General features: G+C 45.0%; 1 protein-coding gene across 1 annotated transcript in view; it reads right to left on the bottom strand.

Moving 5' to 3' along the window:
- The window catches only part of LOC141148577 (uncharacterized), a 129,530-nt gene that overhangs the window by 2,461 nt on the left and 101,281 nt on the right, over positions 1-25,788 (bottom strand). Inside the window, exons 8-9 of the mRNA XM_073636139.1 lie at positions 16,154-16,465; positions 7,827-8,177 (exon numbers count right to left, since the gene is read on the bottom strand). Of these exons, the coding sequence (XP_073492240.1) occupies positions 7,827-8,177; positions 16,154-16,465 (663 nt within the window). The remainder of the gene's footprint in view (positions 1-7,826; positions 8,178-16,153; positions 16,466-25,788) is intronic.

Genomic DNA, 25,788 nt, shown 5'->3' with positions numbered 1-25,788 from the left:
CGAAAGTTCAGAGAACTTTTGTGTGACCGTGTGTATGCAAGGCAAGCTTGAGCGGAATTCTGTTGGAAAAACCATCCAAGTTTTTTCTAACGAAAATTCCGCTCGTGTTTACAGGGCATAAGAGGTTTTCTTCTAAGATTGCCCTGTATTTGGCTCCATCCACCTTCCCATCAACTCTGACCAGCTTCCCTGTCCCTGCTGAAGAAAAGCATCCCCACAATAGACATGTGCACTGCCGAAAAATGTGTTAGTTTTCATTTCATTCGTTTTTTGTGAATTTGGAATTTGGAAATGTGAAAATTCGGAATTCGGAAATGTGAAAATTCGGAGATTTGAAAATTCAAAAATTTGAGAATTCAAAAATTCATAAATTAAAAAATCCGAAAATTCATAAAAACCGAAAATAAGAAAGAAAATCTGAAAATTTGAAACAGCTAATTAACTATTACTATCTATTAAATGATAGGTATTGGAATTTCCTTTCAAATTTGGCTGTTCGTGAACGCAACGAATACAAATTTATCCGAAGTTAAGAATTATCCAAAATAACGAATGCCGCATCTAAACAAATGAAACGGAACAAATTGATAATAAATAATAACAACAACAATAAAAAGTAATTTGTTACGTTCCATTTGTGTAGATGCGGCATTCGTTATTTCGGATAATTTGTAACTTCAGATAAAATTTGTATTCGTTACGTTCACTAACAGCCAAAATTAAAAGGAAATTCCAATACCTATAAATTTAAGATGGATGTAAACCCACTCTCATCATTTCTAAATTACTTCCATAGTGCTTATTTATAAGGATATACACTCTAGCTTTGAACATTTCGCCATTCATTCCTGTAATAAGAATAGTGCATGTCAGGTCCTCTTTACAGTGAGATATGGGGTCAATAAGTCCCCACATCTCACCTCTAGCCTGGGAAGACAAATTAAAAAAAAAAAAAAAAAAAAATGATCTTGACTTTCCAGCTGAGGCGGTGACATTTTTTTTTTTTCAATGCAGGGGCTGGGCGTGAGGTCATAACATCGCGCCCGGCCTCCAAACGATCATAGAGACTCTGGGGACCATCTGGTCTGCCGGAAATCTCTATGGTCAGCATCCGGCGCCAGCGGTTCCCTTCTCCGACTCACCGATCGCAGGGGTGAGTTGGTAGGAGCACCAGAGGGCGGCGGGAGGGGAGGACGTTCCCTCCCACCATCTGTAAGAGTGATCAAGCGGCTGAACTTATGGTGCACAGAATCTCCGGCGCTAAAAGAAAATATCTGAAATATGCCTGTAGCTGCAGGCATCATTCAGATATCACCGCTCAAAGTAAATGATATCAATAGTCGTTACGCAGGTGGCAAGCGGTTAAACGGGTTTTCATTAATTTGGATATTTCCAAATCAATGAATTTGTGGAAATTTGTTAAAAATTAATTCCGAACTAAATTAATTGCACACGTCTACCCCCCAACATGATGCTGCCACCACCATGTTTTACGGCGAGGATTGTGCGTTCAGGGTGATGTGCAGTGTTAGTTTTCCGCCACACATAACGTTTTGCTTTTGGGCCAAAAAGTTCAATTTTGGTGTCATCTGACCAGAGCACCTTCTTTCACATGTTTGCTGTGTCCCCAACATGGCTTCTTGCAAACTGCAAATGGGACTTCTTATGGCTTTCTTTCAACAATGGCTTTCTTCTTGCCATTCTTCCATAAATGCCAGATTTGTGGAGTGCACAACCAATAGTTGTCCTGTGGACAGATTCTCCCACCTGAGCTGTGGATGTCTGCAGCTCCTCCAGAGTTACCATGGGCCTCTTGGCTGCTTCTCTGATGAATGCTCTCCTTGCCCGGCCTGTCAGTTTAGGTGGACAGCCATGTCTTGGTAGGTTTGCAGTTGTGCCATACTCTTTCCATTTTCGGATGATGGATTGAACAGTGCTCCGTGAGATGTTCAAAGCTTGGGAAATCTTTTATAACCCATCCCTGCTTTAAAACTTCTCCACAACTTTATCCCTGACCTGTCTGGTGTGTTTCTTGGCCTTCATGATGCAGTTTTCTCATTTAACCGGTTGTATACCCCACTTTGTGATTTTTACCTACAGGTAAGCCTATAACAGGGCTTACCTGTAGGTAAAATGAATAACTCCTAAACGTGCACCGTTTAGGAGAAATTCTTCTTGCATGCAGCCGCTGATGTCATGGCGCATGGGCTCTGAAGGTCCAGCGGATGTTGCGGAGAATCAGAACGCCTTGCCGGAAATTAGACTCCCACGCACATGCGTGGGACTGACGTTATCGCGGCTCCAGCCACTCACAGCACCGGAGCCGCGAACCCAGAAGACACGCCAAGGGAAAAATGTCAGCTCCCTCTGGGGTGTCCAGGACATGATGCCAGCGGTTCGATCTAAGGTAAGTTATTTCATAATGATCTAGTATGCGATGCCTTTGCTGTTTTTTTTTTTTTTTTTTGCGTGTATACAACCAATTTAAGGTTCTGTAACAAACCTCTGAGGGCTTTACAGAACAGCTGTATTTACATTGAGCTTAAATGACACACAGGTGGACTCTATTTACTAATTAGGTGACTTCTGAAGGCAATTGGTTCCACTAGATTTTAGTTAGGGGTATCAGAGTAAAGGGGGCTGAATACAAATGCACACCACACTTTTCACATTTATTTGTAAAAAAATTTAAAAACCATTTACAGTATCATTTTACTTCCATTTCACTATTATGTGTCACTTTGTGTTGGTCTATCACATAAAATCCCAATAAAATACATTTAAATTTCAAGGGGTATGAATACTTTTTTCAAGGCACTGTATACACTATATTGTCAAAAGTATTGTGACGCCTGCCTTTACACACACATGAACTTTAATGGCATTCCAGTCTTAGTTTGTAGGGTTCAATATTGACTTGGCCCACCCTTTGCAGCTATAATAGCTTCAACTCTTCTGGGAAGACAAAAAGGGTTTACAGTGCTTAGGAACTGAGCTGAAATTGATGAGTAATGGCTGCAATGAACCACATGTATAATCAAAAAAGTTGTTGGCAATTTATTCCAAAGATTAAAACAGTACAAATCTGAATGACAACCATGGAAAGCCACAAGGACACGCCAGCTGCAGTGTATAGTGTGTAGAGCTGGACCAGCCGGCATGAGAAGATGGTGTCATTAACACTGGCGATGTGAATAGAGCCAAGCAGCTGACTGTGTCCAGAGGAGAAACTCAGTGGTGAGTTGTCACCGTAGGCAAGCCAGAACTAAGGTGTCAGAGAAGGAACCAGCTGCAGCCAACGTGGAACAGGGCATCTGTTGCCATGACTACTGGTTTTGCATGCATGCGTGCGAAACCGGTACTCAGGGGTTCTCACCAATGCAGGGTTCTGGGGGCAATCCACTAAAGAGGGAAAAATGATTTGCACTTTTCCCAGGATTGTTAAGTCCTCAAATGGGTCCTGGAATTCAGAGACTTGGAGAGCTCTTGGGTGTGAAGAAACCTTCAACCCTGACTATGGGTACTCTGAACTTGAAAGGGTTAACCTGCGGTACCTGCGAGAGAAGCTGCAAATGGAAGGAAGCAACCAGCAGTTGTCCATGAGGAATTGTGTGGAGCCGGACACATTTGTGGGAAAGAGCTGTGTGCTGATCAGCTACTGAGACACTGCTGGGCTCCTCTGACTCTTTCTGGACCCCTGAAGGGGGAATGTTAAACGCTGTTGTGGGACAGGTTTATGCTGGTGGTGAGAGAGGTGGTTAGAAAGACGGCTGGCTAGTTATCCGGACTGCCCCAACATCAATAAATTATACACACACACACAAATTCAGTTTGGCTTATAAGTTTACATACCCTGACAGAATTTAGGATTTCTTGGGCATTTTTCAGAGAATATGAATGATAACACAAAAAACATTTCTTTCACTCATGGTTAGTGTTTGGCTTATTATCAATCAACTGTGTTTACTCTTTTTAAATAATAATGACAGCAGAAACTACCCAAATGACCCTGATCAAAAGTTTACATACCCTGGTGATTTTGGCCTGATAACATGCACACAAGTTGACACAAAAGGGGTTTGAATGGCTATTATAAGGTAACCATCCTCACCTGTGTTCTGTTTGCTTGTAATTAGTGTGTGTATATATAAAAGGTCAATGAGTTTCTAGACTCCTGACAGACCCTTGAATCTTTCATCCAGTGCTGCACTGACGTTTCTGGATTCTGAGTCATGGGGAAAGCAAAAGAATTAATCTGCAGGAAAAGGTAGTTGAACTGTATAAAACAGGAAAGGGATATAAAAAGATATCCAAGGAATTGAGAATGCCAATCAGCAGTGTTCAAATGCTAATCAAGAAGTGAAAAATGAGGGGTTCTGTTGAAACAAAACCACGGTCAGGTAGACCAACTAGAATTTCCACCACAACTGCCAGGAAAATTGTTCGGGATGCAAAGAAAAACCCACAAATAACCAGGTGAAATACAGGACTCTCTGAAAACATGTGGTGTAGCTGTTTCAAGAGGCACAATAAGGAGGCACTTGAAGAAAGATGGGCTGCATGATCGAGTCGCCAGAAGAAAACCATTACTACGCAAATGCCACAAAGTATCCCGCTTACAATACGTCAAACAGCACAGCGACAAGCCTCAAACCTTCTGGCACAAAGTCATTTGGAGTGAGGAGACCAAAATTTTGCTTTTTGGCCACAACCATAAATACTACATTTGGAGACGAGTCAAAAAGGCCTATGATGAAAGGTACACCATTCCTACTGTGAAACACGGAGGTGGATCGCTGATGTTTTGGGGATGTGTGAGCTACAAAGGCACAGGAAATGTGGTCAAAATTGATGGCAAGATGAATGCAGTATGTTATCAAAAAATACTGGAGGAACATTTGCATTCATCAGCCAGGAAGCTGCGCATGAACGTACTTGGACATTCCAACATGACAATGATCCAAAACACAAGGCCAAGTCGACCTGTCATTGGCTACAGCAGAATAAAGTGAAGGTTCTGGAGTGGCCACCTCAGTCTCCTGACCTCAATATCATTGAGCCACTCTGGGGAGATCTCAAAATGTGCCGTTCATGCAAGACAGCCCAAGAATTTACAGGAATTGGAGGCTTTTTGCCAAGAGGAATGGGCAGCTTTACCATCTGAGAAGATAAAGAGCCTCATCCACAAATACCACTTCAAGCTGTCATTGATGTTAAAGGGGGCAATACAGGGTATTAAGAACTGGGGTATGTAAACTTTTGATCAGGGTCATTTGGGTAGTTTCTGTTGCCATTATGATATAAAAAGAGTAAACACAGTTGATTGATAATAAATGGCTTCAGCCAAACACTAACCATGAGTGAAAGAAAAGTTTTTGTGTTATCATTCATATTGTCTGAAAAATGGCCAAGAAATCATAAATTCTGCCAGGGTATGTAAACTTGAGAGCACAAGTGTGTGTGTGTGTGTGTGTGTGTGTGTATAGTTTATACAGTATCTCACAAAAGTGAGTACACCTCTCACATTTTTGTAATTATTTTCTTCTATCTTTTCAACACTGAAGAAATGACACTTTGCTACAATGTAAAGTAGTGAGTGTACAGCTTGTATAACAGTGTAAATTTGCTGTCCCCTCAAAATAACTCAAAATGGAAATATTTGCCAGCACACCATGGAACAGCGTAGATAGCGTCCAATTGTGTAGTTTATTGCATGATCACAACACACAGAGAGTGCAACGTTTCGGAGTCACGCAGGACCCCTTCGTACGCTGTTCCATGGTGTGCTGGCAAATATTTCCATTTTGACTTGAACCAGTATCCAGCTGGTTGTTGCTGCAGCACCCATATCTCATGAGCTTATCCAGGAAAGTGTGCGATGGGAATATGAAGTACTCAAAATAACTCAACACACAGCCATTAATGTCTAAACTGCTGGCAACAAAAGTGAGTACACCCCTAATAAGACCCCTGGATTATGTCAGAAGACGTTCTCCCGACTAAGATGCATGTGATGTGGTTAAGATCAATGTATATAGTCTGTAAACTTATACTACAAAAATGGATATCAAATTCTCCACCAACAATAGCTCAATGCTCCGAAGTGATTAATCTTAATCTAAAATGGGAGAAATTGGCATATAAACATAGAAGAAGTACTAATATATTTTTGAAAATGTGGTCCTGGTGGTTTGTCTCCAACTTATCCAAGTAAATAGTTGAGCATAACAATGATGCTGAGGAAAGTTAGTAATGAGATGGATTCATGGTGGAGGATAACTGTATATATATATATATGTCACTAGGGGGTAGTAACTTAATTATATTGAATATAATGGTTGGCTTTATATTGTTAATCTCGTGTAGGAAAAATTTAATTGTTAAATTTAATTTGATGTGATAAAAGGTTTACAGCAAAATTCAAAATGCAACCGCAAGGCGTAATCTATTTTTTTTTTTTTTGGGTGGGGTTGCTTTGTGGGAATGATTTGTGTGTTTTGAAGTTTTGTTTTGTTTTTTTGGGGGGAGGGGTTTCCGTTTCAAAAATTCTTTATTTATAAAAGAAATGAAATGATGTAAAATAACTTGTAAGGTAATGATTATTATTAATTGACATCAACATTTAAGGAGGTGTATACAGTACTTGGTACAAAACCAACCTAAGTAGTACTGTAGCCTGCTATCAGGGCCACCATCAGGGGGGTACAGCCCATACACATGTAAGGGGCCCCAGCGTCTGGACAGGCCGACTGGCAGGGATGTGAGAAGGCGGGGCGGGTACAGAGGAGCTCAGTGGATGCTCCTGTATGTCAGTGAGTCGGCAGGCTGCTGCTCTGTCATGAGCTGACATCGGGCTCTTTGCTGCCACCTCTGGCCATTTCCTGCATGTGCACTCCTCTGCATGTGGAAACAAGAGCTGGGACTAGGACCACCTTATAAGTAAGGGCTGTTGTGCGGGGGGGGGGGCTGTGTGTCTGTGTACATGCCTGTGTGTACATGTCTCTGTGTGTGTACATGCCTATATGTGTACAGGTCTCTGTATCTGTACATGCATGTCATATATATATATATACACACACACACACACACACACGTGAGGGGGGCTGAGCGCATACAGGTGTGAGGGGGGCTGAGCGCATACAGGTGTGAGGGGGGCTGAGCGCATACAGGTGTGAGGGGGGCTGAGCGCATACAGGTGTGAGGGGGGCTGAGCGCATACAGGTGTGAGGGGGGCTGAGCGCATACAGGTGTGAGGGGGGCTGAGAGCGTACAGGTGTGAGGGGGGGCTGAGAGCGTACAGGTGTGAGGGGGGGCTGAGAGCGTACAGGTGTGAGGGGGGCTGAGAGCGTACAGGTGTGAGGGGGGCTGAGAGCGTACAGGTGTGAGGGGGGCTGAGAGCGTACAGGTGTGAGGGGGGCTGAGAGCATACAGGTGTGAGGGGGGCTGAGGCACTGAAGGACTTGGTGGAATGGGTAGTAGGCAGATTTGGTGGAATGGCCAGTGGACCGGACCCTGGGGAATGTTGGTGGTCAGGCTCGGGGGGGTGGCCGGCCTAAAGCTGTAGAAGGGGCCCCACAATTTGATGGCTGCCCTGCTTGCTATACATATAAGAATTAGAAGGAAAGCAGGAAAGAGTGGGGGATAAGGGAGAAGCAGTGATAGGGGGAAAGGCAAGGAGTAGAGGTTTTTTTTTTGTAAATTTGAAAATGAAATAAAAATTACTTGATTGAAAAAAAGTGCACAATAACATACACATGTATGATGCAGCGTCAATGTAAAAAGTCACTTAATGGTTATGTTGACAGTCTTATTACGGAAAAGTGTACCTATACTTATAGGACCCGTTCTTCTCTCTATGGGCTTCTCCAGGCTGGGATGTTCCACAATACAGAAGAACTCTGCCCCCTGGTCTCTGCTGAATGATGGGATGAATGTCAGAGATGACTTATTGGAGAAGGTCTTATCTTTCCCCTCTTTTGTTGTCTTAGAGACTTTATAGTCATCTTTAGGTAGCTCCGTTACAATGGGATGTGAGTCTGTTCCAGGCTCCTTTTTATACCAGATCACTTTCAGATTATCTGGGAAATATCCGGAGATATCACAGGTCAGACAGGCCTTTTTATCTTCTTTCAGGTTGAAAATCATGATCTCTCCAACTTGTGGACGCCAGGGCAGATCTGCAACACAAAGACCGACAAGTCAGTTCATATTTTACAAGGGGTTGGATTCTACAAAATGAAAAGATGCAGTAAATGCAAAATAATGTTCAGGTCGGATCACTTCAGTCCTGTAGGAACCTTTTTCAATGCTACTGTAAAGCATGTGAAAACAGGTAGTACCACACACAAACTTACTATACACACACTCTGATGTCACCACATGAGAACATCAAAGACCCAACCAACAAACTAGAGCATAGGTGAGTGAAGAAGAGCACGAGCTATCGGGGGAGTGAGGGATGAAGTAAGTATAGTTGCTTTTTCTCTTCTCTCTCAACAATATGAGCATTTAACCCTTTTAATGGTGGGAGAGTTTAGCTTAAAGCGGTGTTCCAGACGTTTTTTTTTTTTAAGTCAGCAACTACAAACACTGTAGCTGCTGACTTTTAATAAGGGCACTCACCTGTCCAGCGAGCCCGTGATGTCGGCCCCCCGAGGCCGATCCGTCCATCGGATCAGGTGCCGGAGTGGCCACTGCAACTAAGGGAAACCGCACGAGTCGCACAGCGCTTTGTGAATGGTCAGCTTGTCTTCTGGGACACACACAGGTCCCAGAAGACAACGGGGGAGCTCGCCGAAGAGGAGGAAGTGACAGAACAGCTCCGCGGACCAGGAAGGGGCAGATTAGGAAAACTGCCTAGCAACAGGGGTTTCTGGTAAGTAAATTTTTTTTCTATGTTTAATTTATTTCAAAGAAAATTTTAATGTATAAATGTTTTTTTTAGGGTGGACCTCCGCTTTAAGACCAATTTCACACTGGGGCGGTTTTCAGGCGCTTTAGCGCTGGAAATAGCCTCTGCTAAGTGCCTGAAATCGCCTCCCATTCATTCCTGTGTGACTTTTCACACTGGGGCGGTGTGCTTGCGGGACAGGGAAAAAAAAAAAGTCCCACAAGCAGCATCTTCAGGGAGCTGTATACAGCGCTCCCAAAACACCCCTGCCCATTGGAATGAATGGGCAGCACTTTCAAAGTTCCTTAAAAGCGATTTGAAAGCACTGCAAAATAGGATTTTTTTAGCCCCTTTTTTGGGGTTAAAAGCACCCCGCTAGCAACCGAGAGCGGCACAAAAGCCCTGCTTAAACAGCGGTAAAGGAACAATCGCGGGTGCTTGTCGGACATAGTGGCCACCCGGCACATGCATCGGCCTCTCAGTGACGTGGGTATGTGCCCCCTATACCCCTTAAAGTGACTGCCGTACAGCTACGGTGATTCGCGCACGGGAGCCATTCTGCCGCTGTCAAGCAACAGCAGGCGGTCAGCAAGAGGTTAAGCGGACGAGAATGAAATGGTGATAAAATCGAATGAAATGTCAAGAAAAAAACTTGCCAGAGAAAGAAGCAGGTCTTCACTATTCAGTGAACACACAGCCTATGACCACACCACCCTGGAAGACATTTGCGGTGTTGACATCCCTATGGAAGCGTTTAACCCTTGGGGAGTATTTCACCAAAACGGAAAATTCTATTTCAGGATGTGCCTACAATGTGACTTGTATCTTAGTGCAGACTTCTGGGGAAATCAGTGAGCCAATCACACAAGCAGGAAATTACATTCTGTTCTGCTAGGGTTGCCACCTTTTCTTCCAGTCAAATATTTGCCAGCGCTTGGCAATTTTTTTTTTTTAGTATACTTTATTATAAACCTTGGACACTTTTGGGTGCCCCAAGGCCAGTAGTAATGTGCAGGACCGCTGATAGAAATCATGGGGCCCCGTACAGCCTACCTGATAGGGCCCCCTTCAGCCCCACCCCTTGTCCCTCCTTCAGCCCCGCCCCTATACAGAGAGGCTAGGGTATACATAAAAGAGCAATTGTGGGCGTAGCTAAATTTAAAAATATGCGCCACACAGAGCTGGAAAATGGACGTGGTTTAAATTATGCTTAATTATTGGGCATGGCTTAAAGGGGTGTGGTTAGTCTAAGATGACTGTGTGTAGGATGCAGATGATACTGTGCTGTGTTCAAAACTGCACTGTCCAATTTGTCACAGTCAAATAGTTCTACATGAAAAAGAAGATGTCATTTATGTCAGCTAAGCCCACTTTTTAAAAAAAGTTTTTTCTAAACTTTTAATGAGATGTAACAATATGTCTAAGGGCCGATTCACACCATGCCTGCATCTGAATTTTGAAGGAATGTGCTGTGGATTCCCGTACAATTCAACCTTCATGCAAATCGCACTGCTTTTGCGATCTGCAGCAGATGTCAATAGAAAGTTAATGACACCTCAAACGCAGATTGCTTTGCCCTGACCCTGCTACCTCTGGATCACCATGTGATCTGGTTGCAGTGCATGTTAAAAAGTAGTGCATACACTCCTGTGGTGCATTGCAATTTTAGCCCATTCAAAATGAATGAGCTTGAAATTGCACTGCACAGACCCACATGTGAGTTGCACAATGCGTTCCTGTGTGATTCAGCTCCAGGCATGGTGTGATCCAGTGATCTAAAAATGTAGACAGAAGTAATAAAAAGTGGGGTTTGCCGACATTGATGGCATCTCTTTTTTCATGTAGCACTTCTGTGAGAAATTGGGCAGTGCAGTTTGAAACCCAATTTCTCACAGTCAGGACAGCTGTGCTACATAAAAAAGCAGACATTAGACTTTACATTGCAGTTAATGTAACTGGACAAACCTTCAGTCCCCTGAGAATGCAGATCCAATGGCACCATATTGCAGCTCATGTGTGTACAGTGCACACCAGAAGAACCCCGAAGCCGGCCACACCCCCTCCCGCCCACTCAAACTACAGTATCTCCCAGTCAGGCTCCGCCTCTCTACCTCTGATGTTTAGCCCGGAGTGAGTGCTCATTGAGAGCGGCTGAACAGCTGCTGAGGGAGGAGCGGAGGAGGGGGGAGTTGGAGAAAGACTTTTTTTTTTCTTCTGCAATCTGTTCAGATTGCTCGGGCCCCCCCTGGTGGCCAGGCCCGGTACAACAGGGCCAGTTGTACTGGCTTATCAGCGGCCCTGGTAATGTGGCGCATGTAGCGCATAGTTGCCAACATTGTAAAAAAAAAAATCGGGACACTTTTTTGGCTGTAGGCGGAGTCAGACTATAATTAGGGGGCGTGGCATGCATTAGTAGGCATAGCGTAGAGAAAAGGAAAAATGGGTGTGCTTGATGCAAAATAGTGGGCGTGGCTTACATGGGCGTGGCTAAAATGGAGAGTGGTTAGAGTCTGAGATGAATGAGGGATGCAGAGGGAAAGGGAGGTAGAGGGAGAGGGATGCAGGGACAGCAGACCCAGATCCTACACCACAATAGCAATGTGTATTCCAGAGTTTAACCATCAGCAGATAAAGATACTCCAAACACCTGGTGTTGGCGCTTCAATCATCCCGCCACCATGGTTGTTATGGTGTCAGGATGATTGAAGCGCATTATTTCTATTATTACATTGTAATATAAAATGAAATCATTCAACTCACCACAATGCAGAACCAGTGGGACCACTGAGCGTGTCACCTGCTACGTCGCCTGCCACCAGATGCCATCAGGTTCCCCCAGCAGAGTCTGTCCTGACATCAGGTGCCCCAGCAGAGTGCCTCCTTACATCATGTGTCCCCAGTGGAGTGCCTCTTACATCAGGTGTCCCCAGCGGAGTGCCTCTTACATCAGATGTCCCCAGCGGAGTGCCTCTTACATCAGGTGATCCCCAGCGGAGTGCCTCTTACATCAGGTGTCCCCAGCAGAGTGCCTCTAATCAGTGCCCCCAGCGGAGTGTTGGCTTCAGATGGAGTGTTGGCTACAGTCTAGCTACATCTCCTCAAGAGTGGTGACAAGGGGAGAGAGGTGTGTGGGTGGAGGCATGGTGACTTGGGGTGTTACAGGCTGACTTGGGAAGAGGTGGTGATTTGGGGGTGCAGGCATGATGGTAACCTGGGGGGTGCAGGCATGGGGGTGACTAGGCCGGAGGGGGTGCAGGCATGGTGATGACTTGGGGGAGGGGGTGCAGGCATGGTGATGACTTGGGGGAGGGGGTGCAGGCATGGGGGGAGGGGGATGCAGGCATGGTGTTGTCATGGGGGGGAGGCGGGTGCAGGCATGGTGTTAACATGGGGGAGGGGGTGCAGGCATGGTGGTGACATGAGGGGGAACAGGTATGGTGATGACATGGGGAAGGGAGGCAGGTATAGTGGTAACATGGGGGGGGGGGGGGCTGCAAGTATGGTGGCGATATGGGGGGAGGGGGTGCAGGTATAGTAGCGACATGGGGGGAACAGGTATGGTGATGACATGGGGGAGGGGGGCAGGTATGGTGGTGATATAGGGGGGAAGGGGCTGCAGGTATGGCGGTGATATGGGGGGACGGGTTGCAGGCTATAGTGGTGACACGGGGGGAGGGGGGAAGCAGGTATGGTGGTGACACGGGGGAGGGGGGAAACAGGTATGGGGGTGACATGGGGGGAGGGGGGAAACAGGTATGGTGGTGACACGAGGGAGAGGGGGGTGCAGGTATGGTGGTGACACGGGGGGGGAACAGGTATGGTGGTGACACGGGGGGAGGGGGGAAACAGGTATGGTGGTGACACGGGGGAGGGGGGAAACAGGTATGGTGGTGACATGGGGGGAGAGGGGGGTGCAGGTATGGTGGTGACACGGGGGGAGGGGGAAGCAGAGCGGAGGGTTGGCGGCGGCGGCGACTGAACATTTCCTTGTGTTCAGTGGAGAGGAGGGAGGGGTCGCCAATCCCTGTAGCCAATAGGCTTCAGTGTACAATAGAATTTTCTATTTGTACACTGAAAAGAGAAGCCGATTTTCTCGGGACAAACCTAAAAAAATCAGGAAAACAATTGGGACAAGATTAAATCGGGACGGGGGTCCCAAAATCGTGAATGTCCCGGGAAAATCTGGACTGTTGGCAACTATGGTAGCGGTGAACATTGGGTGTGGCCAAATTGACAGCAGGAGGCTTAACAGGACATGGTTAAAGTGTAAGTAAACCCCCCTATCATTTTCAGCCAAGGAAGCTGCCATCTCTGCATCTGTTTAATCTACAACTGCCATGATGCTGCACATGTGATCAGTTATGACACCAGCCATTGGATGGTTTGACAGTTTGGTTGAGAGCACAACCAATGGGAGTGTTACATTTCCGGCACGTGCCGGAAATTAAACTGTTTTATGGATGGGTTTACTTCCACTTTAAGTAAAACAAAAGCATTCTTTTAACAATAAAATATGCTTTGATTGCTGTGCCACAAGTAAGAGTCTCACAGACTCAGCACAATCATTTTTGCATTACTTCATACACAAAAGCTCCTCATCCTGGCACACACGATCAGGGCGGCTGCTGTAAGCTGAGCTGTGCATGTGCAGCTCAGCCAACATTCCATGGATTGCTGTGAGCAAGCAGGTAGGTGTATTTTATTGTAGAAGAGAAATTGCACGTCTCTTCTGCAATTGAATAAAATCCCGCTGCTCGCAGCATGTAATGACAGAAATTTTGTTCCACTTTAAGACACACAAACTTTGGGACAAATACAATAATAATTTAAAAAACACAAAGCAACGTATACTTTTCTGCACCTCAAAAGCTGTTATTTGTATTTGTAAGAGGGGGGGGAAGAGGCAGCGTAACATGACATTTAGCCCGGGTTCACACCTATGCGAATTAGATGTGCGTTTCCGCACATCTAATTCACATAGCAGGAGAATGTGACTGGCTCCCTATGGAGCCGGTTTACATTTCTTCGGGGCGGCTGCGGAGTGCACTGCACAAAAACGCTGTGCGTCTTTGGCTCCATTTCAGGGCCGAATTCAGGCATAGAATCGGCCCTGATTCGTCCCTGAAACGGGGAACAGGGACGCACAGCGCTCCTGTGTGATCCGCAGCCCATTGTAGTGTGAACCCGGGCTTAAGCTGAAAGTCTGTTTTAATATTCAACAAGCTTTATTGCAAGTAGTGCAAACTCACAAAGCCAAAATGTAGGAACGGACCCTCTCCTACTTCTTCAATGTGCTTCTCCCAACAGGGGCTTAAAGAGGAACTGATGGGTTTACTTCCTCTTTGTTTCCCTGCAAAGGTAAAGCATAATGGGCTACTGTGCATCGCATAGTAGCCCATTATGTGTCCTTTACCTGACACAGGAGCCTGTGATGTCACGGCTGTCCCCTCTTCCACGAAGCGTCCATCTTCCTTCCGGGTATCGCGGCTCTGGCGCTGTGATTTGCCGGAGCTGCAAAGACATCACTCCCGCACATGCGTGCAGGAGCCGCCACTAATGGCGTGATCACCGCTAGAAACGGCACGCTCAGTGCGCCTGCGTGCCGTTGTCGGTGCCTGTCTTTTGCAAATATCTCCTAAACCATGTAGGTTTAGGAGATATTTCTTGCACCTACAGGTAAGCCTTAATCTAGGTAAAAGGGGTCTGTAAGGGTTTAGGTGGCCATACATTACACAATCTGATTTTACAATCTTTAAATACAATATGCAGGCCCTTACACTATATAATTCTTGGCAGATTAAAAGCTGATTGTACAAGAAGATTGTGTAGTGTATGGTCACCTTAAGTCCTGACCTGTGAGCTTGAAACACTTTCATTACAGTTTGTTGGCCATTGCAGTCAGTTTGCACCTACAGTAAGCCCAGTGGCTGCTGTCAGAGTATAATATGTCCTACCTTTGCCATCAGCAACTAAAAACAAAAAAACTTCATTGCTGTAACTAAAATAAATCCCATTGTTGGTGTCAGATCCTCCTCTCCCTGCAGTCTTCCAATCAAAGCTGAGCACATTGATGGGGGTGAAGAGGCTGTATCACTATGGAGTCTGTATACAGAAGGGGGAATGTATCACTGCAATAATGCCACAAAACTACAGCTATGCAGTAGGGTTGCCACCTGTCCGGGATTCACCCGGACAGTCCGGGTTTTGAACCATGTGTCCAGGTTTCAGTCCGCCTGAAATCCGAACACATTATTCATACAGGAATGTGGCTCAAAACAGGGCCTGATAGGAGGGTGAGGGGGCACTATGTGTACTGCATCAATATTCTCTTTGGAGCGCCCAAAGGTGTCCCAGGTACAATCCTATAGTGTATAATAATTAAAATAAAAAATTGCTGTGCGCCGCTAAAGTGTTCGGGTTTGGCTTGAAGAAAAGGTGGCAACCCTACTATGCAGACACCATAGCAATACAGATCCCCAGACATTTCCATGCAGCCACCCCTCCCCCTTCACATTAAGCATTTGTATAACACATTGAAATAGACATGCTGGACTTCCATGCAGACTCGGGTCATTCTCTGCTACATACGGGTGGGAGGGGGCGTGGCTGAGCCGAGACTGAGGGGGCGTGGCTGAGCCGAGACTGAGGGGCGTGGCTGAGCCGAGACTGAGGGGGGCGTGTCCCTCTTTTTTCAGTGAGTACAGCCACAAGGAGTGCTCAGGGGACCCCTAGAGGCAGTGAGTGGAAATACAGAGAAGCTCCACAGACTCCAACAATCTTTTGCTATTTACGGGGCTGCCGATGGGACCGAGGAGAGGAAGCAGGTTCCTGACATCGCCCCTTCTCCGTGTAGATTGTAGAATAATGTGTCCGGGTTTCTGATAGGTTGAAATCCGGACAGATGATTGAAAAACCGGACTGTCCAGAGGAAAAAAGGGACAGGTGGCAACCCTATGTTCTTTACATCTGTGTACAGAACTCCTCCAGGTTGTCATATTGCATTTTATAGAAAATTGCAGATTAAAAAGGAAAGATCGTTTTAATAATATTATATTATGATATGGATTGTACAGAGATTGTATATGTTATACGTTTTTTCTTATTAGCGCTATTTTTTCCAAGAAAACTGAGTTATCCTTTAAAATAAAAATTTCTTTCACACATTTGGTTTTATTGTTTATAAAAACAATAGCTATATATTGAATTAAATATATATATCCTGAATTAAAATATTTATGGTCTTTGATATATTCTCTTCCTTACCTCTTATAGTCAGTGTTCTGGTCTCCGGTTCTTCCATAGATTCGTGTTTCCATGTTACAGAGACTTTGGTCTGCAGATCATCAAATACATACATAAACATATTAATGCTGCAAACACTGGTGACATCATGTGTGAGATCTTCATATTTTTTAAATTTGTTGTTGCATGGTATTTTGGACTTTTTATCTTTATATTCACATGTCCATTCTATTTCAATATTTTCCGGGTAAAACTTCTGTAGATTGAGGGTGAAGAGAACACAACCGGAATCCCCCATAGTGATCTCTATAGGCTCCACCATCTGAGGTTTAGCTGGAATACACAAACAGCATATTAAAGTGGTGTTCCACCCTAAAAAAAAAAAATCCATGACTGTGCCTAAAAAAAAAAAAAAAAAAAATTGGAAATGTTTTTTTTTACTTACCTCTAAATGCCTGTTGCTAGGAGGTCCCTCGTAGTCTGCCTCTTCCAGTGCCTGGGCTGGTGACATCACTTCCCCCTCGGCACAGGAAGGACTCGGCTCTGCTCCCTCCCTCCTGTCAATCAACATTACAGGTCCCAGGTGACTGAGCGGCCAATCACGGCGCGCTGCGCCGCTCGCGCATGCGCAGTGGGTGCCAGGCTGTGAAGCCACAGCTCGGCACCCACAGTTGCAATGCCGGCGCCGCTGAACGGAGGGGGAGACGAGCGGGGCTTCGATCCCCCGCATCGCTGGACCCTGGGACAGGTAAGTGTCCAATTAAAAGTCAGCAGCTGCAGTATTTGTAGCTAAACCCAGGAACAAAAAATGTAATAAATTGCAGCTTCCCTGACTTTGGATATGGTGGCATTTATTTTTTTTAGGCTTTTTGCCTTTTATCTTACAGTGATGATCCTGCCAGTAACACACTTCCTGTCCTAAGGTGACAACATTCCCTTTTTGTAGAAAAACACTCAAACCTTTGATCTCACTGCCTGAATATAGTCTACAGCATGGATATGCAATTAGCATCATGCCTCTGCCTGGGTGTCATGCTTGTGGCTGTCAGAGTCTTGCTATGCATCATGGGAATTGTAGTTCTGTAACAGCTGGAGGTCCGCTAATTGCATATCCCTGGTCTACAGCATATGATCTAACCAGTACTCAGCACTTTATTTAGTAGGTTGTTTGTATTTAGCATTTGCACTTGCAAGTAAAAAATTGGTCACTTCATAATTCTTATGTTGATTGGCACATGATTGAGGAAAAATTGGGGCATTTTAAGCACCAAACTAAATCTTAAAGCGGAGTTTCGCCCCCAAAAAATTAAAAATTAAAAGTCAGCAACTACAAATACAGCAGCTGCTGACTTTTAATATTAGGACACTTACCTGTCCAGGGCGCCCGCAATGCCCTCACACAGAGCCGACCCATCCCTCGGCTATCGGGTGGAGGCGTCGGCATCTTCAGTAAGGGAATCAGGAAGTGAAGCCTTGTGGCTTCACAGCCTGGTTCCCTACTGCGCATGCAAGATGCTGTCTTCTGGGGCCTGTGTGCCTCCCAGAAGACAGCAGCAGGGGGGGGGGGGTGGAGGAGGGGCCGGACATGGCGTCGCTGACCGCAGAATTTCTGGCGATCTATCGCCAGAAGTGGGAACAAGTGGGAGGAAATACCTGTACAGTATTAGACACCCCCACCCCCAAAAGGTGCCAAATGTGACACCGGAGGGGGGGAGGAACCAGAAGTTTATTATTTTATTATTATTTTATTTCAGGTACTTATATAGCGCTGTCAATTTATGCAGCGCTTTACATATACATTGTACATTCATTCACATCAGTCTCTACCCTCAAGGAGCTTACAATCTAAGGTCCCTAACTCACATTCATACATAATAGGGACAATTTAGACAGGATCCAATTAACCTACCTGTATGTCTTTGGAGTGTGGGAGGAAACCCACGCAGGCACAGGGAGAACATGCAAACTCCAGGCAGGTAGTGTCGTGGTTGGGATTCGAACCAGTGACCCTTCTTACTGCTAGGTGAGAGTGCTACCCACTATACCACTGTGCCACCCTAGTTCAATTTTTTGGGTGAATACCCAAATCAAAAAGTAATATATTGCAGCTTACAAATCCTTAGATGTGGTGGCTGCATTAGTCTTTCTTTAGGCTTTTTTATCAGTTTTCACCTGTGATCTGGACAGTAACACACTTCCTGTATTAGTGCACCCCCCACTCTGGATGAAGGAGCACATGAAGCACATTTGGACAGCAGCATTGTCACTTAAAGGGGGGGGGGCTGGGTATAGTTGCCACCTCATCCCTTTAAACCCGAACACATATTAATTACACAGGTTCTGTGGCTGATTAAGGTAGTAATTAAACTCACTTGGTGCCTTATCTGCATTTAATTAGCCTCAGAACCTGTGTAATTCAAAGGTGTTCGGTTTTAAAGGGATGAGGTGGCAACTCTAGGGCTGGGGAGTGTTATATGTACTAGCAGATTTAGACATGCTAACAAAGTGAAACGTAAAGCAGCCACAACAAACTGTTTTTTTTTCTTTTGGGATAAAGGTTTTACATAAATAATTAAAGCTGATAATTGTAAGCACCCCTCCCAGTGGTAAGTGGTTTGTCTCAGATATAAGCCTGCAGAAAGCACATTACAGATCTGAATTTATGGCAGGATCAACTGATTTTTTTTTATTATTATTTATTTATTTTTATTTTTTTAGCTACTTCAGTTTTTGTTATTTTGAGGTACTTTAATCAACTTTTCCGTTCATTTATTTCCCTCGCAGTTACATCATAGTAGCTTTTTTTTTTTTTTCCCCTGCAGTCTTCCCTTTCCCCTTTCTATATACCTATCAAGGATTATGTCTTGTATAAACATCTATCTTTTCCCCAACCCACCTTCCCACGTATCCCTCCCTCCCCTCTCCCCCCCCCCCTCATCTCCCCTTTCTACCAGTCGCTTTTTTTGGGCCTTTCTCTCAATTGCTCTTCTTAATTCGGGTTGGGTTGTCAGCTGCCTCTAATTTTTCTCCTCTTCCCTTGGTGCCTACATTCTGCTACTCCCTATGCTCCCATAGCTTCTGCATATCTCATCGTTTGTTTGAATTTATCCCATTCTTGCCATTTTTCCTCGTAGGTGACCAAGCCATCCCCATCACTATACCTCAAGTACTCTAAATTTTGGGTCTCATTAACTTTATTGCACCAACTCCCCATTGTGGGTCTCACTGATTCCTTCCAATGTCTGGGGATAAGACTTTTGGCTGCATTTAGAAGTGGCGGCAATAAACTTTTCAGGTATTGTTTGTTCGGGATATTTGTCCCATGGAGTAGGCAACTCCATGGGTCGTCTAGGAGTTTTATGTTAGTTATTTCTCCTATTATTTGCCTAATTTCTTCCCAAAATTTTTTGATTTCCGGACATTGCGACCAAATATGGGCCGACGTCCCAATCTCTTTGCACCCTCGCCAACAGCATTGTGAGTTTTCCTTTTGAATTTTATGCGCTTTATCGGGGGTGATGTGCCATCTCACCAAGCATTTGTAATTCATCTCCCTCATATTACTATTTACTGTAGTAGTATGTAAGGATCAACTGATTTGTTTTATCTGTTTATTAGGTGCAAAAACACAACAGTTCAACTGGTTATTTAACAGACCAAAAGGGAGCAAATGAGAGACGTTCTTTGTATGGGTTTAGATAAACTTTGTCCACTTAAATACTTTCACTCCCTTCCTGCCCAGACCAATTTTCAGCTTTCAGCGTTGTCACTTTTTGAATGACAATTACTCAGTCATACAACTCTGTACCCATATGAAATTTTATCATTTTTCTTCACACAAATAGAACTTTCTTGTGGTGGTATTTATTCACCACTGGGTCTTTTATTTTTTGCTAAATAAATGTAAAAACCTGCAATTATTTTAAAAACTCTGCATTTTTCTTCATGTCTGTTATAACATTTTGCAAATACACAATCTTTTTTCAAAAATTTGGGCCAAAATGTATTTCTTTGGTGAAAATATCCCAGCCCATCTCATTTCTTGAGGCCCAAAAAAGCCAGGACAGTACAAATACCCCCAAATTACCCTTTTTTGGAAAGTACAAAGTCCAAGTTAGTAAGAGGCATGGTGAGTTTTTTCAGTTATTTTTTGTCACAATTTTTGGACAAAATGAGCGACGGGCTCCGTCAATTATCTCTTATGCCCTGTACACACGGTCGGACTTTCCAACGGAATATGTGTGATCGGAGCTTGTTGTCGGAAATTCCGTCTGTGTGTGGGCTCCATCGGACTATTTCCATCGGAATTTCTGACACACAAAGTTTGAGAGCATGCTATAAAATTTTCCGACAACAAAATCTGATCCTTTAAATTCCGATCTTGTGTAGACAAATCCGACAGACAAAGTGCCACACATGCTCAGAATAAATTAAAGCGGAGTTCCACTCAAAAATGGAACTTCTGCTTTTTGGAACCCTCCCCCCCTCCGGTGTCACATTTGGCACCTTTCAGGGGGGAGGGGGGTGCAGATACCTGTCTAAGACAGGTATTTGCACCCACTTCCGGCATAGACTCCCATGGGAGTCTATGCCTCTTCCCGTCCCCACCGCGCTGTCTGCTGGGAACACACAGCTCCCAGCAGAGAGCGGAGACCACTAGGGACACGCAGCGCGACTCGCGCATGCGCAGTAGGGAACCGGGAAGTGAAGCCGCAACGCTTCACTTCCTGATTCCCTCCCCTAGGATGGCGGCGGCAGCTGCCGAGAACCGAGCGGGTTCTCGGCGTCCCCTGCCGACATCGCTGGACCCCGGGACAGGTAAGTGGCCATGTATTAAAAGTCAGCAGCTGCAGTATTTGTAGCTGCTGGCTTTTAATATTTTTTTTTTTGGCGGTGTGGGTGAACCCCCGCTTTAAGAGACGAAAGCTATTGGCTATTGCCCCGTCTATAGTCCCGACGTACGTGTTTTACGTCACCGCGTTCAGAACGATCGGATTTTCCGACAACTTTTTGCAACTGTGTGTATGCAAGACAAGTTTGAGCCAACATCCGTCGGAAAAAAAACAATCGATTTTGTTGTCGGAATGTCCGATCAATATCCGACCATGTGTACAGGCATAATTGTACTTCTGTCTGTACAAATGTTGAGAATCCTCTGGCTAAAATGTTGGTTTGCAAAGGTTAATGACTCTTTGGAGAGTCTTTGAATGCTTGCATCAGAAAGGTTACAGGTGGAAAGATTACTCTTCTGCCCAGAAAGAAGATGATGAGGGGTCCCTATGTGTAAGCCAAGTCCCTCGGGGTAGAAAAGGTTGTCCTTTAATTCCTCCCAGGCATCTACAGTACCTAGTATAGTATCTACAGTATATAGTATCTATAGCATCTACAGTACCTAGTATACTATACCTAGTATAGTTTAGTATCTAGACTAAACCAGGCAATTCCTTTTGCAGCAAGTCTTGGTCCTCAAGACCTTCTAAGCTGGGTCCTTGGTCCCCTTCACAATGAAGGAGCACTTCCAATGTGATCAGTGGGGGGGACATTTGCTGGTCTCTGCAAACACCTGGTGCCAGGATATATCAGGCTATCTATGTCAGGCTCAGGGCGTGGCGCCCGTACGCGTAGGCATACTGAAGTAGCCCAATTATTGGGTGCAACACATCTAGGGAGGAGCCGAGTTTGTGACTTCACGCCGGGATCGCGCCGCATGAGGTAGTGAGCTGGCTGGTGATTTCTTAAAAGCGCCATTGATATTACGATTTTGTAAGTGTATTTTATGGTGGGGTATTTTAATAAAGAAATCTGACAGAGTACAGGAATATCTTCAACATTTTCTGTGACATTTAATTGTTTATATCTTATGTTGCGCTATACTGCTTTTACTTTAGATTATGTATGGTATGCCATCATACCTGGAAAACGTATTTCCATTGGTGTGAACAGAAGAACTTCTACCCTTGACAATATTCTATGGGTCACTAAGCAAGTGTCAAGGTAGAAAGCCGGGTCAGCACTGGATCAAAAAGTGGCCTTGAGAACTTTCAAAGGTCAGATATTGGCCATTCTGTTTCAGAGACCCCTAGCCTCTCATTCACTGAAGACTTTTGTTCAAGGGATTGCTCATATCGCCTCACATTATCAGACACCAGCGAAACCGCGGGACCCTCCTTTGGTAGTTTCAGTCCTACAAATCAGCTCTTTGAACCAATCTGGGATATTCCTTTGACAGATCTTACCTGTAAGGTGTTTTTTTCTAGTGGCTTTCACTTCCTGCAGACAGGTTTTAGAGCTGGCTGCCCTGTCCTGTAGGGAACCCTTCTTGGTGTTACATAAGTACAAGGTGGTGTTAAGTCCGAATGCTTTCTTTTTGCCAAAGGTGGTGTCTGGTTTCCATTTAAATGGGGATATTATTTGACCCTCCCTATATCCTTCTTCTAAAGGCCCAAAAGAGGCAGCTCTCCTATGTTTAGATGTTATGAGAGCTGTGAGGGTTTACTTTGTGGCCACAGCCTCAGAAAAGCAGACTCATTCTTTGTTTTGCCTGATGAGGCCATAAAGGGTTTTTCTGTATCTCGGTCCAAAATGGCAAAATGGATTTTCCAGACAATTCCTCGAGCCAATCTCCCAAGGGTAAGGAGGCTCATTCTTTTAGATCTTTTGACACATCTTGTTGTTTCAACATAGTTACATATTTGGTAAGGTTGAATAAAGATTTTTGGGGCAGTGAGGCTTTAACAAATGCAAATTCCAAATCAGTTACTAATATTTAAACTCAGCACTCTCAGTGAATAAAGTCCCCACAGAAACTATAGAACACACACAACTTGACTGTGAGTGCATCTTTTGTCTCTGGGAGAAGTCATAATCACTGTTAGCATAGAGATTCTGTGGGACGTTCTCTTTGTTCAGTTCAGCAAGATATGGATCTAGGGAGTCCTCAGATTGTCCAGTTCTTTAGTTTCTGGGTATCCCATGCTCTCCCTCACACCATCCAAGTTCAACATTTCCAATTAAACCCTAAGAAGACACCCTTATGCCCCGTACACACGGTCGGATTTTCCGATGGAAAATGTCCGATCGGAGCGTGTTGTCGGAAATTCCGACCGTGTGTGGGCTCCATCGGACATTTTCCATCGGATTTTCCGACACACAAAGTTGGACAGCAGGAGATAAAATTTTCCGACAACAAAATCCGATCGCGTCAATTCTGACCGTGTGTGGCCTGTTCCGACGCACAAAGTGCCACGCATGCTCAGAAAAAATTCAGAGACGGGACAGCTCATTCTGGTAAACTTAGCGTTCACAATGGATACAGCACTTTCGTCACGCTGCAATGTTAAAAATGGTTTAATACAGCGCACTCTCTTCTTCTTTATAATGTGCCAAGAATTAAGTAGTTTTGCTGCTCATATTCACACACACTTCTCACAAACTTTTATTTGTGTTTTTTTATTGGGATTCCCTGAATATATTGTTATTAGTTGTCACATCTGACAGTTTTATATTATTTTTTTTTTATTTTTTTTTTGGATATTAAGCCTTTTTTTTTCTTTAATGTTTGGATTTTTTCAAAGGCTGATCTTTGTTCAATGTTATTTTTATTTTTACTCCCAAATATTTTTGTCTGTGTTTTGTATGTCAAGTTACACCAACCCATTGATATCTTTTATTATTTAATCTCAAGGAGATTGTTTGTTGTTGGTGTCTCTTGTTCATTTCACATTGTATATTTGAAATGTACCTGAATCCTCACAAACAAACTGTCCTTTTTGAAGTAAAACACATAGGAGAGTATAATTCTAAACAAAAATCATTTATTAAGGGCTCAGAACCAAACAAAGAGGAAGGCAACACTGGAGAAACAGGAGAAATTAGCGAAGCCTGGGACCCCCACGGCAGACATCAATTCTTCAACATCAAAATTGGTGGCCTGAGGAGTCCATATGTAAGGGAGGGCAGTCTGGTCCAGAATTCGCAGAGATCCGGATAGCAGCAGATGACATCTGTGTCCCCAGGCTGTGGTACCACAAGAGGCTGCATTTTTTGGACGACCAGACTGAACCCAGGGCAATCACTGTCTGGTCTTCCTTCCACGCTTCCTTCCCGGCTGTGGCTGTGCAGTTGGAGATGTGGCAGGAGGAGGAGTAGGACCTGGAGGAGGAGGAGGACTGGGAGGACCTGGAGGAGGACTGGGAGGACCTGGAGGAGAGGGAGGAGGAGGAGGAGGACCTGCAGGAGGAGGAGGAGGACCATCGCAAAGGTGTGTCTGAGCTGTCATTTGGCCCCTCATACCTTTCTCAAGAGCCTCCAATATGAGGGCCTCACACATGACTTGTTGGCCCTCCTACATCCTCTGCATTTTATATGCAATGACAGCAGCAATGTCCTCCTCCACGGTCTGTCGTGCTCCCAGGACCTCTGTAGCCCTCCAAAAGAATCCTATAGCAGCCTCCTCTAGGGCACTCCTCCTACTGCCACTTTCTCTTTTCAGGGGGGGTGGAGGGACCTTGATATCAGCCAGCCGGCTCGGCCCGGCCACCTCCTGGCTGAGACTTCCCTGTGTATGAAAAAGGGACATGGTTTTAGTTTTTGCTTCATCAATCACAATCCTAAATTAGTACTCCCAACTAACATCTAGTTAACATCATTGATTGGACAAGCAGAAATATTTAAAAGGAATGCTATACCTGGCTCAATCTGGGCTCCTCCACATGTGGCCTGGAAGGCCCAGGTTGGGCGTCAGAAGCCTCAGCCAGGGGGAAGGAAGCGTGGAAGGAAGACTGGAGAGGGATGCCTGGGTTCAGTCTGGCCTGCCAGAAAATGCAGCCTGTCGTAGTACAACATCCTGGGGACATATATGTCATCTGCTGCTCCGGATCTCTGCGAATCCAGGACTTTCTTGCGCTCCCTCCGATATGTACTCCTCAGGCAACCAATTAATATCTTTAAATAGGTGATGTCTGCCGTGGGGATCACCTACTTCACAATTCACACAATTGCTCCAGTGCTGCCTTCCTCTTTGCTTGGTTCTTGAAATGGGGGTGGGTAATCTCCCACAGACAGGGCAGCTCCCTTAGCATATCTACGAATACTGACATGAAGTCATTATCTTTTCAGTAGCATATCCATGTTCACTGCAAGACCCAACACAAGACAAAGCCTAATGTCAGACAAAACTCTCCTAATCTTCGTACAATATAGGCCTCAATGTAGAAGCAGTATAGGCACAAGTTTGCCTCTTACCTTCATTCTTACGATCGGCGCGTCCAATGCTCCTTCCTCTGCTCACAGATCGTACGTAATACGCACGCGTGTTACGCTTTATACACACTGCGCATGCGTGTAAACTCCGCCCGCCCGGATGTCTTTCTATTCTATTCCCCGCCCCTTTTCGTTCGGCGCAGTGGGGGAAGAGCACATGGCGGAGTCACAGCAGGTGCGTGCTAATTGCAGGAACGAGGAGGAGGAGGAGGAAAGCCCGGATCCGGACACGTCCCGATCCAGAAGGAGACATTTTAAGGCCACAAAAATGTCCTTTGGGGAGATGTTGGAGATGGTCGACATCATGAGGAAGTCCGACTATGACGGAAAGTATGGGCCTTACCCAACCCCAATATCCGAAAGGCCAAGATCATGGCGAAAGTGGTCAGAGTCTT

This window comes from Aquarana catesbeiana, linkage group LG06 (genome assembly GCF_042186555.1).
Source record: "Aquarana catesbeiana isolate 2022-GZ linkage group LG06, ASM4218655v1, whole genome shotgun sequence".
NCBI lineage: Eukaryota > Metazoa > Chordata > Amphibia > Anura > Ranidae > Aquarana > Aquarana catesbeiana.
The sequence above is the reverse complement of the archived record's forward strand: the minus strand, read 5'-3'. Positions and strand labels throughout refer to the sequence as shown.